Source organism: Lupinus angustifolius, chromosome LG09 (assembly GCF_001865875.1).
Source record: "Lupinus angustifolius cultivar Tanjil chromosome LG09, LupAngTanjil_v1.0, whole genome shotgun sequence".
In the NCBI taxonomy this organism is placed as follows: domain Eukaryota; kingdom Viridiplantae; phylum Streptophyta; class Magnoliopsida; order Fabales; family Fabaceae; genus Lupinus; species Lupinus angustifolius.
In genome coordinates, this window is record NC_032017.1 from 6136625 (window position 1) to 6150794 (window position 14170).

Consider the following 14170-nt stretch of genomic DNA (forward strand, 5'->3'; position numbering starts at 1 on the left):
GATTTTCAGAAATAGTAATGGGGACTTAATGGGATGTTTTGCTTCATATTTCAGCATTCAGAACTCAATTTATGTTGAGTTGCTTGCCGCAATAATGGTTGTGTCAATAGCTCATGCTAAAGGTTGGAGGTCTATTTGGTTGGAGTGTGATTCAAAAGTGGTGGTGGACATTTTCCAGGGTTCCAAATTGGTTCCTTGGCGTCTAAGTAATCTCATGAACAAGTGCAGGCATCTTCTAAACTCTATGCAATTTATGGTTAGCCATATTTTCATACAAGGTAATGTGTGTGCTAATAAGCTAGCCACATTTGGAGTTAATTCCAAAATTGACTCTTGGTGGAATAGCATGCCGACTTTCTTGTATGATGATTTCTATAGAAATAGGAATTTGCTTCCTAATTATCGGTTCCGCAACTTGTAAGTTTTATGGTGTCCTCTTGTAACCTCCTTTTTTTAGTTAATCATATTTTGGGTGTGTGTTAGCACCTTTGTTTAAAAAAAAACCAACAAATAAGAATATAAAAACTACATTGATGTCACAAATAAGTAAAATAATAAAGGATTATTATATCCATAAAAACTTGCTAGATTATATATAGGGTTCATGTTATATCCAAATCAAAGTTAGTGTTTTTTAACCTATTTTTAAAGGTGAGATGATATTTTTGGAAGATAGAAACTAAATTGAGTTTAGAAATTTTATGTAGGAATGATGAGTTGGGTGGAACCAGGAAATGTCCCATCTTGTTAGGGAAAAGAGGTGACCAAAACAAAAATGCATATTAATGAATTTGTGTTCTGTCTAGTTACAAAGGATTTAGAGAGCCACAAACACCCATCAAAGAGTTCATATGTCACGAATTGAACACAGGCAGATATAAGATTTGATTATGTGTAAGAGAGTTACTGGACAAATTTTTGTGATGGCAAAAGCACCACAATGTTATAGACAGCATAACGATCACCTGTCCTAAATGGTATCTCATTTCCTATCCCGAACCAATCAGAATGATACTTTTTGTTAAAATTTTTTATTCATGTGGTAACAACTGATTGGTCGAGGAGAAGGAATGAGGTATTGTTTGAGACATGTAATCTCTACTGTTAGGGACATGCATGAATGAGTGCATCTGAATCTGATAGAGCATTAACTTTTATCTGGTGCTCACTGTCTCATTCAACACTCATGATTATGCATCATTACAATCTTTACAAAATGCTGTTTTTCTACTATTGGTGGTATCTTCATATGTTTATAAAAAGATTACAAAATTCACACTTTTTAAACGTTTCTTATTTGAGCTTAAATGCTTAATTAATTCATCAAAAGTACTGTTAATCCAACTTAATCAATTATTTGGAGTTGGAGTTTTTAATTTATAGCCGTTTTATTATCTTCCATGTAGTATTAAGTATATAAATTATTATCACAATACGTAAACTTGAACTTTTCCCACATGTGTCAAGATAGAGTTTGTAGTATGTGAAACCATCTTTTGCAAAAGTTTTGGAAAAAATGTAGCAACAAAACAATTGTTGCCCCTAATATAATTAATTTATTTTCACTTCCATAATGTCCACAGCAGAGAGAAACCATAGAGTTATGGGGGATTTGATGACAAAAAGATAAGCAATATAATATTATCAACTTCAATTTCTCTACGAAGAGTCTACTAGTATTAGAATATAAGGAGGAAATATTTTTTAAATTTTATTATGAAAAAATAGCACAAAATCATGGTTGTTAAAAAGTTTTTTATCACGTATTATTATCTTCATCTAATATTGAATTCTCTAGTAATGGAGATGACTCCCATCCAATATTATCAAGCATTGGATAACTAATGCAATAAATTAAAGATGTTATACATGAAAGATCTCTCCTTTAACTCTTTACTCTTTAGTTTCAGAAAATTTCATTACATGGGTTCACATTTATATATACATACATGCACACACCCTTTAAGGTTCACAAATTAGTTGCACTAATTCTTCTCTGGCTATATTGCTGTTGTTCTCTTGCCTATACTGAATCTATTTAGATTGAAATTTATGTATAATTAGTTTCATGTGATCATAGTTTTAAAGGTTTTAGGTATACTAGAAATGTTAAAAATATTGATAATTGTAGACAAATCCGGTTGATACGATCTCAATTGTTCAGCGACTCTCAAAACATTAACATATAATATAGATGTTGTAGCAATTAACCATTAGCAAACCTCACTTTACTATTATTATCTAATGAAAAACTTATCTTGTTAGATGCCTCTCATTTCTATGCCTTAAAAGAATTTCATGACTATTTTATGGCTCTCTTTAATGACATTTTATGTCACTTTTATGGCTTTGTTTCCAAGCATCCAATGCTTCATATCCAAGATACCAAGACTTTGCTTGCCTATAAAAGGACACATATAGAGAGCTTCAAAATCATCTTCACAACACACAACATCTCTTTCATTTACACATATATTGTGAGTGCATTCTTGGTGAGAATTCTTGTTCCATTTGAGAGAGTATTTGTGAGAAAAAATATTGTCATTTGTCCTCATCATTATAAGAGGATTTCTTGTACTCTTCTTTTTTACATAGTGAAATTTTGCTCTTGATCGCCCGTGGTTTTTTTCCTCTCACACTTAGGGGTTTTTCCACGTTAAATCTTGTGTATTATTTTCTTTATCCTTTACTTGCTTCTCTTTTGTTCTCAATTAATTCAATCCTATGCTTCCGCATTGTGCTCTCTCCTTAACATATCTAGTTACAATTATAAATGTTTGGAAAGTTTATGAACCTAATTGCAGTTTTCTTTTTAATTTAATGAGATATTTAAAAATTCTTAAATATTTCAGAGTGCCAGTGATTAGTTAAACCTACAAAGTACAAATTTATTAATTCTCAAGTTACCATTTCATTACACCATTTTCCATTGTTAAATTGCTTTAGTCCTCCCCAATAACCAAAAGGATTACATTGTAGGCATAATAGAACAAAGAACAATTTAGAAAGAAGCTAACAAAAGTTGATAAAACTAATAAAATAATTCATATTTAAAAATTAGCTTAAAAGCATGGGTTAAGTTCCAATTTCCAAAAGTTATGGCAAAACAGATATACTGTATAAAATATCAGTGATTACAAAATGTATTGACGCAGAACACCATCAATTGAGATATTGCTGTATACTTGTTGGGTTAATCAAGCTAATAAATAAAGTTGATTTTGCATCAAAATCATGCTTTGAGTAGAACTAACAAAATTTAGCTTTTCAAACTCAACTTTTAACCCAAAGTGAGTAGAACTAATAAAATTATGCTTTGCATCAATGATTCTTAAACTCTTAAATATAAATAATACAAATAAATGATAAATAATGTATTAGTTGTATATTAAACTTTATACTAACGTTACATGTATATTAAATCTATTAGATATGGGGAATGGATAGGGGCATGGGAAATAAAAACAAAATGTTTCCTATGTGTACAACAAATGTATGTGTCTAGCAAGAGAGGGTGGATGAGGATACAAGGTGATATTGGACACTACTCACTTATGTTTTCTTTTCAATCATCTATATGCACCAATGCTCAATATGATTGGAGCACCCATCTTAAGTATTATTATTACCCATAACTAATTGCTCACTATAAACACAATTTGCATTGAAATAAGAAAATCTGTCAGGAGTGCCCATTCATTAGAATTAAGTAGTTGTAACATCATCAAAATTTTTCTTAAGCATATAATTTTCGGCTGGAAAACCCGATTTTCGATTTAAAGACCAGCTGTGCAAATGTATTACTCTTAGTTTTTAAATTTCTCTGTTTTTTTCCTCTTATACTTTCATTTAATTTTTTTTGAAGTCTTTTAGGGTGCTTAGAAGTTAGAAAAAGGGAGCATTCTTATTAGTTAAACATCTTTATTGAGGTTATTTTTTTATAAATAAGGATAACTCCTTACCATATGGATAAGGAACTATCTCTTTGATGTGTATTATTGTTCCTTCTAATAAGTGCCGTATTAGGAATTGAATATCTCACCTTTTGAGTCCATTTGGAAATCTAGTGAGACATTACACAACTAGATCAATATCTTGTTGCTCTTTCTTTAGTTATTTGAAAACAAATGTGTAAATCACTTTCTTATATAGTTGATGCATTCCTCTTCTAGATAAGGCCTATGGAATGATTTCCTTACACTTTTGGCTAAGTACAAATACAAAAAGAACAAGTGGTAGTGCTAAGAGGGGAACCAAAATGGCAGTGTTGCGCTCCAAATTGGCACTACTATGACTCATCATTGGCATTGACACCTTATTTTGTTGGATAAGCCTAATTTCTAGAGTACTAGTCCAAGTTCAAATCACTGGTTTCAAGACTCACAACATAGCAATGATCAAGATTTTAAGAATAATGAGATACACAATTTTATTAAAAAATAATGAGTGCCCAAAAGATGTATAGCCAAAATTATTTCAGGTGGTGGAAGGAATTTATTACTATTAGGAATTCATGAAATTTTTCTACTACCAATACCATATAGCTGTCACTAATAGTGTGTTTGGTATGCACAATTCTAGGAGAAAATAAAGGAAAGTATGAGATGATATGATGATTCCTTTGTTTGCTACTTTACCTCAAGAGGAATGCTGACCAAAATATGTTTTCAGACACACTTAAGCATAATTTTTTTTTTGGAATAAAATATCTCCTCTCATATGAGGAGATAATTTATCTTCTTCGATCAGTAAAAGTTTGACAACTATACTATTTTATTTAGTTTTAGAAATATTTTTATTCAAAATGATTAAATATGACACATATCATGATTTAATAACTATATGAGATAATTTATCTCCTTATATCAAAAGATATTTTATTCTCATATTTTTCATAGGGTAGAATTTTTGTGAGATTTATTATATTAAATGAGTACACTTTTTGTTGTTGGGTATGCTTGAATTTTATTCAATAACAAAGATGTGTTGAGGTAAATGTTGTGCTAAGAATTTTGAATTGAGTAAGTTAAATTACCTTAAGCTTTAGTTCAAGTTTTGGTCTCAAAGTTATATGTCATTCTTCACTTAATCTTAATCTTGTTAATTTCTCATTACATATATTTATAAATTATTTATTTGTTAAGAAATTACTCTATGTCTTACAAATAAAATATTAGTGTAGCAGTGTAAGATCTCATTAAATTCCCAAATTTACTAAAAAGGTCAAAGTTTTTTATTTCTTAGAGTGATATTTTCTGGAAACAACAGTTACATACCCCAAAAGAAATTAATTCCTTACACATTGAAGGAGGGATATCCTTGAAACAAAATTATTTTTGGAAGATAATCAGTCAACTTTTAGCTTTTATATATCTTGTATGATGCTTCATACAGTGTGGGACTTTATATGTATTGTATTCTTTTTTTTTTTAAACAACTTCTAATATAATTCTTAACTTAAAAAAACACAGCATATTGTTTTGAATATGAGTCTTACTATTTTACATATTTATATTGAAACCGCAAATATTGTAGTCCACGCGTGATAAGGTAAAGTCACGTGCCACAACATTACAGTTTATATAAAGCCACAAGACTCAAGAAGAGTAGTAGTATAAGTGAAGAAAACAAGCATTGGCTATAGTATAGTAGTGTTGTTTTGCATTTATAGTTAATGCTTTAGTTTTTTCCATAAAACTTGCACCATTACATTACAGAATCATAGTGTAAATTAATATAAGTTAGAACAAATAAATGGAGACAATGAATGAGATAAGGAATTCAAGGTTCAAGAGGATTTGTGTGTTTTGTGGTAGTAGCCATGGAAAGAAGAGTAGTTATCATGATGCTGCTATTCAACTTGGCAATGAATTGGTATAATATATTCTTCATTTTCTTACATTTATGTAGTTTCTTTTTCACCCTTTATTTTGTTATTCATTTATATGTTGTTTTTTCCTTTTCTTCTGAAAAAGACATTATGTGTTTGTTAATGACATGTTTTTGATTAATGTAACTTGTTCTTGGTCTTTCATTCTTTGCAAATCCAATTATGTTCATTTCCATGAAACAATAACATTTCTCCTTGTTGAGTTTGCAATGCAAAATATGCAGTTTCTTCATGATACACAAGAAGTCCAAAAATGCAAAAAACATTCTCAAAAGCTCAAAATTTTGCACTTTTTTCTTTCTCATGTATAGAAATTTTCACAGCTTGAAATCTTCATTTTGACCATCTTTCTTGAGCTTTTAGTTTATTTTTCTTTTCTTTTACTTTAGTCTTTGCATTTCAAAGAGTTAAAAGAATTGTACTATCATATTAAAGTGGATATTGTTTTCCATATGGATCATTATTAGTCATACTTTTTGACAACATAATCATACACAATCATAGTCACCATTCACCAATGTTTGCTTTATTTAGTTATTTAGTCTTTCAAAGTTGATTAAATTATTATTATTATTAATGGTCTCCAAAGGTGGCAAGGAACATTGATTTGGTGTATGGAGGAGGAAGCATTGGTCTAATGGGTTTGGTTTCACAAGCTGTTCATGATGGTGGTAGGCATGTCATTGGGTATGTGAACACTATTTTTTCTCTTTTTTACCCCTCAAAAGTTTTTGTTGAATAAATATAGAGTTAACACCCGATTCTCTCGAGTTTTCGACACATACCAACTTAGTTCTTTAATAAATTTAATTATCATTCCATCAGGTTTTAAAATATAAAGTTACATTAGTTATTCTGTTAAATGGTTAACTCAAGAGGAACTAAAGTGACTTTATATTTTTAAAGTCGGGACCATAATGATAATTTAAATTTATTAGGGATTAAGTTAAAGTTGTCGGAAAAGGTATCAATAGGTGTTTACATTTTGGTTCTCTTTCTCACAATTGACACTAAATTTTTCATGTGATTGTCTCCTGCAGAGTTATTCCCAAGACACTCATGCCTAGAGAGGTATGTCTCTGCTTCAGCCAGGAGAAAAAGCTTAAACACTTTTTCTTCTCATAATAAAGTATTGCTAATTGTATAATAATAGTATAATTTGATAATTTAATAATAATAATTTATGTGTTGTATTTGTTTTAAAGTTAAGCACTTCATTTCCATTACGTTCATAAATAAATTTTTAATAAATATGCTATGTTTTGTTCTTCTTTTCTCTTATTTTTTGTTCCCTCTTTTGTGTTATTTTAGATAACTGGTGAAACAGTGGGAGAAGTAAAAGCTGTAGCAGATATGCACCAAAGAAAAGCAGAGATGGCTAAGCATTCAGATGCCTTTATTGCATTACCAGGTTAGTATCAAGAATGTAATATCTATACATTGTTAGTGTAAAGATTTATTCACAGTTAATACATTATTTACCATTAATTTGTATTACATTTTATAAAGAGTTCATAATAATTGAAAATGAATCACGGATATTAGACAGATATTGTATAAAACTTACATCTTGTTCTCTAGCCTCAAATACTTTGGTTGCACTAGGTACTTCAATCTTGTTCTCTAACTATAAGTAAAAGTTTTTAGAACCATGAGGTGCTTCAATCTTTCTAGTTGTAACGTGTAGCATTGACCATATCTTAGTGTTTGATTCTTTAGAAAATATATAGTTAAAGAGTAACATAATTCGGGAAATGTGTTTTTTCCAATTGGATGAAACATTTTAGGATAGACAATATGTTTTGATGCCAGTATGGATTAATATTAACGTATGCACATGTCTTATTTTAAGGTGATATCAAGTTTCAAATCTGAGTGGTCCACATTTAAATATGGTCTAATCAAATTTAGTTTTGTATATAATATATAAACACCAAAAAACTATACTCACATGAACCACAATTTCTTATTTGAGGTGAAACAAAAAAACATTTTTTCCTTAAAGTAAATGTCATTTTCTCATTCATCTCTTTATACTTCTTGCCTTGCTTTTAAGCATAATAATTTTATGTTTGCGACTTGAGTTTTGAAGAGAATAAAGGTAAAATAAAGACTCGATAATTATGAAATACACTTGCGTAATGATTCCGAAATGTTCATTTTCTCTTCATTTCTCTCCAAAACTTATCTCGCAAATAGACCTTTATGGATCAGTTTGCAAGTTGGGTTTTAGATAAGAATTAATGAAGAAAAAATGAAAATTTCAGAACTATAAAATACACTTGCGAAAAATAACTCTAAAACATTTCTTTCATTTTCTTCCAAAAACCAATTAGCAAATATACCCAAAGAACAGAAATTTTTCTAACTTTCTATATGAATCCTTGATTGTTACCCATATATATATGCTGGTATATATATATAGCTGGCTGACCCAAGGTGTGGGGTATTTCTTTGCTAAACCCTTTTGGCTAAGCATTATTAAACCTTATCATGGTTGCATGAGAAGATGTGAAGTAATTGTGTGTTTGATTTGGAAGACACAACACGTAATGGATATTGTTAATTTGTCCTCCACTAAGCAAACATTGAGGCATTGAAGATACACAAGTCGAGTAGAAGAAATTGAGGAATAATAATATTTTCTTACAAAATCCTAAAAACCAAAAATCAAAGTTAGGTGGTAATTTTATATACGACAACATGTTGATTAAATAAAGAAGATTTTACAAACAAGAAAAGTCAGGATACTTGTTATGAAGACAAAATAAAATTAAAAGAATCTTCATGAAAAGGAAATCTTTTTTATTTTATTTTTCCATGCATTAATATGAAAATCTTTATATTTTAGCAAAACCTATAAAATAAACCAAACAAGAATTTCTCGAATAATCTTTGTGCATGTTTGATTCAACTCAATTGGTTTTTGCTTCAAAAGAAATTGTATGAGGCGAACTATATACAGAGCCCAAAAAACTTTCCTACCATTCTTTCATATTCAATGCTATCTATGATTAGAGAACAACCCTTGAACTAGTTGATAATGACAATGATATTGACTTCACTTGACCTCTAAAAACCAAAAGTATATAACAATATAGTCAAAAAATTATATTTATGCGACTCATTTGGTATAATAAATAAAATATATTCAAGAAAATATTGAAAAGATTTGTTAGTTGTCATATATGTAAAATATTTCCCCAATAAGTTTGTAACCACTTTAATTAGTTGAAAGGAAATAGTCTTAGGCTACCGACTAGCAAACATTGGTATACACCAAAAACAAAGTTTGTTACTACTATTGGTTTTTAATTTTTTAGATATTATTTTTAATTTTTATCTTTTTTTAGATATTACTTTTAAAAATAAAATTATATTACTTGATGTATACTTATTGGATAGAGACATGAAGAAACAAGATTTTTGGTACAGAGGAGAGGCTTGTTCATGCTCTCCATGCACTTCCAACCCAATCATTTCAAACACTGCAACTTGTTAGCTTAAAATTAGTGACAAAGGAGGCATGCAATGACAAAGTTGTCAGACTCAAAAAAACATGTAGTTGACATTGACTCTATCCTAGGATCCTTCTTATGAAAGAAAAGTGGATTATATTCCACACAAAAGCTTAGTATCATTTGTTTTGCAGATTAAAACAACTAATTTTATATGTGATTAACTTTTATAAGATTTTGGTGTTTAATAAAAAACCATTTGTGTTTGGTTAAATTTTAATTAATTTTTTATAGATTCTGATTATAGAAATAATCTTATACAAGTATGCTTATGATTTGTCACAGATGACTTGTTGTCAGAAAAATAAGTGATTTTGTTGAAGAGTAATCTCAAACAAATGGCATCGTAATAGTACTAAATACAAGATGCACCCAACATTAATAATGAATTTAAAAAGTTAACATAGTAGAGAAATTATTCAATCAAAGTTTTAGATTGATTTTTTATCTCTATTATCTCAATCATGGATTGGGTTGCATATATAATCCTATGTCTATGAAGTAATAAATTCCTGAAGAAACTCATGCAAGTTATTACATGCAGGTGGTTATGGGACTTTAGAGGAGCTTCTTGAAGTTATAACTTGGGCTCAACTTGGCATTCATGATAAACCGGTAATTGACTTATCCTAAAAGTTTTGCTTATGACACTTGTTAAAAGGACTAAAATAAGAAACTTTGAATAAAAATAAATAATTTAATTAAGTCACTTAGAGCCTGTTAAGTTGATTAAGATAAGCTATATAAAATATAAATGCACAAGTTTAAGACCTCCCATTATGTTGCACCTCATTCTATTTTAACTTCCTTAACTACATTTGTGATTGAAACATTGTTTACTGATGTAAGACTCACATGACTCTTATGTATCGTATTAGGTCAAATGTTAAATGTTCGATCCATCTAAACGGCACTTGTTGTGAATGATAGTCACATACTCCGAAAAAAAATAGTTCATTACTCATAAATTAAGAGAATACTCTTAGTTATACCGAAAAAACAAACAAGTGTCTTAATTTTTAATTATTGACGTATGTAGAGTTGCATTGTGCAACAAGCCTAATGAAGCATGAAATTCCTAAATTTCAGGTGGGATTAGTAAATGTTGATGGATACTTTAATTCCTTATTATCATTTATTGACAAAGCTGTTGAAGAAGGATTTATCAGTCCAAATGCACGCCACATAATTGTATCAGCACCAACAGCAATAGAGTTAGTGAAAAAACTAGAGGTAATTATTTTCCCTAACTCAAACCTTTATGTATTCAAAATTATGTGTAAATATTTTTTCCTCTAATGTTCAACCATAAGCACATTTATGTCATCATACTTTTCAACTAAATTGTATATGTAATAAACTTTTCTCATGCATAATTATGTAGCTTTCTAATATGAAATAAGAAAATGAAATATATTTTTATGTTTAATTAACAGGATTATGTTCCATGTCATGGGGGTGATGCTTTAAAGTTGAGCTGGCAAATGGAACAAAAACTCACTTACCCACAAGAGTATGAAATCTCAAGATAGCTTATGATTACTTCACTAGCAAGGAAGATAATACCATATAGAATTTTGGAAGTGGAAGAAGCTAGTTTCAACTATTACTATTCTGCTTTTTTTCTTTTTTGTGTACTTTTAATTTCTTGTGTAAATTACTATGATTGAGCTGAATGTGTTAAACTACTTTGTTACCTTATGAAACTCTAATTTTCTTTATTTGTAGTTTGTAAATACATGTTTCTGAATTTGTTATTCAATGCCAATTAATTTTTATGTTAAACTTGCCTTGATAGTAATCCCCACCATGCCTTTTATGTTATTTGGCCTAGAAAAGTACCAAACATATATTGATGAACCCCTTCATTAATGTGGCAAGTCCCACATCAATGGATTAAGTCAAAATTACATAGAATATAAACAACTTTGAGTATAATGAGTTAAGTTATTACTATGATATCTTTTTATCTAGTAGGTAAGCAATTAATCTATTTCGATGTGTGTGATTGACCATTTGAACCAATGAACACATCAAATAAAAAGTCTTAAACTATAAATATATTAACACACTCACTCCCCTAAAAACATTAAATGGTTACACTTCCAAAATTGTAATAAATAGTAGTACATGACTAGATGGAGGTTTCAATGTACATAACTATGGTCCAAGTACAATGTTGCCAAGTGTTGATAATGAAGAATAGGGCCAATTATGAGACAGAAAATTGTTGAAGACATGTCTTGAAGTAAATGGTTATTGAGTTCAAAAGGTCTTGAAAAGGCAACGAGGCTGGAAGCACATACATAGACAATCACACAAATATAAGATTTCTAAAATAGTAATACATTTTTTTTTTTACTAAGTATCTTCACGAGGATCACAAGAGTGATTGGGATTTGCAACCAATAATCTAAAGAATAATGAGAGTAAGTGCTATTCGTGCGGATTTCTAACAATCACACTTAAAAAATAATAGAAAAATATATAAATGAAAAATATCTAAAAAGTAATGAAATATAATAAGAGTAAATTACACTGACACCCCCTAAGTTTTAGTAAAATTACATAAATCACCCCTCACTTTTCTAAACTTACACAAACCTCCCATATTTTTATACTTTCATTACACTGATCACCCCTGTATAATAAATAAGTGTAATTTTTTAAACAAAAAATACGATAAATGCAATTAAGTTAAACAAAACATGATATATTGTGTAGACAAATCTAAATAATATACAAATTAATGTATCTTTATTATTTTTGGTTCGTTATACTACATTATAAGAGTGATTTAAACAATATTTCTTTAGAATTATTGATGCATTTTGTAACAAAAAAATAATAAAGATACATTGATTTGTATATTATTTAGACTTGCCTACACAATATATTATGTTTTGTTTAACTTAATTGCATTTATCACATTTTTTATTATTTCTTATACATGAGTAGTCAGTGTAATGAAAGTACAAAACTATGGGAGGTTTGTGTAAGTTTGGAAAAGTGGGGGGTGGTTTGTGTAATTTCACTAAAACTCAGGAGGTGTCAGTGTAATTTACTCATATAATAATGATATATTCTTCTACAAATTTTACAAGAAAATAATATATGTTAGCTAACCATTTATAAGCATAATACAACTTTATGTCACAAACTCACAATGTTGTATTTTACATACTAATAATTGACTAACTTTTCTTATCAATAGTTAAGTCACATATCTCACCATTAGAAGAAATTATAAGCTAATTTTATAGAAATATAAATTACTACTCAATTTTATAGCAGAATTTACCATTTTCCATCCTTTTTTGATCAGTAGAAGTAGTAGCATCCTACATAATAGTGAGAGGTAAGGATAACAGACAAGAGATTGACTCAACCAACAAGCAATAACGGGTCATTGGGGGGGCCATGACCAATTCTTGAGTAAAAGTGCAAAGAATACAGAGATTGCATTACTAATTCAGCTAAGTTGGATAAAGAGACTGCAATTTTAAGGGCCCTTTAACCCTTAACAAATGGGACAGTGCCATGTGTTATTAAGGGCCACATGGGATTGAATGAAAAAGTTAAGGGGTCATGTGGCACATGGATCTAAGGACAATATGATGGTCATAGCCCTTAGTTGGTCCCTGGTCTCATCTAACAAGTGCTAGTGGTTGAAACTTGAAAGAACTTCTGCTTTGTACAATTAGGGTTATTGGTTTTGTAGTGATGAATTTTGATGTATTCTTCCTTTGAAATGATGTTGAAAGATAAAACATGAAAATGGAAAAAAGCTTCATATCTATAAGATTTATACATTGCATTATTATTAAATGTGAATAATAAACGATATAATGATAAATATGAAACTCATATATTGTCTATATATACATGTTTTGGTTTGGTTTGATAAATGCATTGCAAAATGGATTTATAGGTAACATGTTCTATCATGGTCAAAATGTAACTCTTTGATGAATCATTGAGGATTTCATATTACATGAATTAGCTTTAAAAAATATGCTTTCATTCTGCAATTGACAAAAAAAGGTGGCGTTGACATGATTATGCATGGAATAAAGAAGTATACACTCTAATTGAAAAGAAAAAAAATGTAACAATAAATTAGGACAACATCTGTTAATTAATATTTTAATTTAACATTTGTCTTTTTTAATAATAAATATTTATATGTCAGGATATTATTGGATGTTAGTATAAAACCCCATTTGGCATTATTTTTTACTCCCAAAAGCTAATCTTCCATGCCCATTAGCTCAGTTAAAAAAAATCCCAGCTTAGACATTAACTACATCTACAATACCTTTGACTATACAATTATGAATGGGTTGAAATTCTTCACTTATTTTAACCCAATCCGCAATGTACAATATATTTTCTCTAATTAAATTTAAAGAATATGGTTCATAATCCTTAATTATTATTATGTTAATATTTTATATTGAGAATAAATAATTATTAATTAAGTTTGTATAAATTGATGCAAACACTTGCATGTTTAATTAATTACATAATCACATACTTTCATTTTTTTAAACTTGATCACTTAAGAAGAAGAAGAAAATCAAAATTGTCTTATGGTCCTTGATGATTTAAAAAGACATAGTTCTTCATATTTAAGCAAAAGAGTATAAGACTTTGTTAGATTCTTAGCATAATCAAAATGTTAAGGAATTCGATTCATATGGGCGACACTTGTTGGGAGAGACAGTCAACATTCCAAAATAAATTAGTTTCTTATGCTAAA

The 14170-nt window shown here is 29.1% G+C and overlaps 2 protein-coding genes across 3 annotated transcripts in view; both read left to right on the forward strand.

Moving 5' to 3' along the window:
* Window positions 1–421, forward strand: part of LOC109356182 — a 1046-nt gene extending 625 nt beyond the window's left edge. The window contains exon 2 of the mRNA XM_019599518.1: window positions 10–421. Coding sequence (XP_019455063.1) covers window positions 10–421 — 412 coding nt within the window. The remainder of the gene's footprint in view (window positions 1–9) is intronic.
* LOC109356048 (cytokinin riboside 5'-monophosphate phosphoribohydrolase LOG3-like) lies at window positions 5578–11144 on the forward strand. Of its 2 annotated transcripts, XM_019599376.1 has the most exons (8): window positions 5578–5874; window positions 6480–6577; window positions 6931–6961; window positions 7202–7301; window positions 9953–10023; window positions 10498–10641; window positions 10845–10936; window positions 10968–11144. In XM_019599376.1, exons 1-8 carry the CDS (start codon window positions 5755–5757, stop codon window positions 10969–10971), a joined length of 660 nt encoding a protein of 219 aa, XP_019454921.1. In that variant the 5' UTR covers window positions 5578–5754; the 3' UTR covers window positions 10972–11144. The 2 variants fall into 2 exon arrangements, with proteins under 2 accessions (XP_019454921.1, XP_019454920.1); XM_019599375.1 differs by having other exon boundaries at window positions 5579–5874; window positions 10845–11144.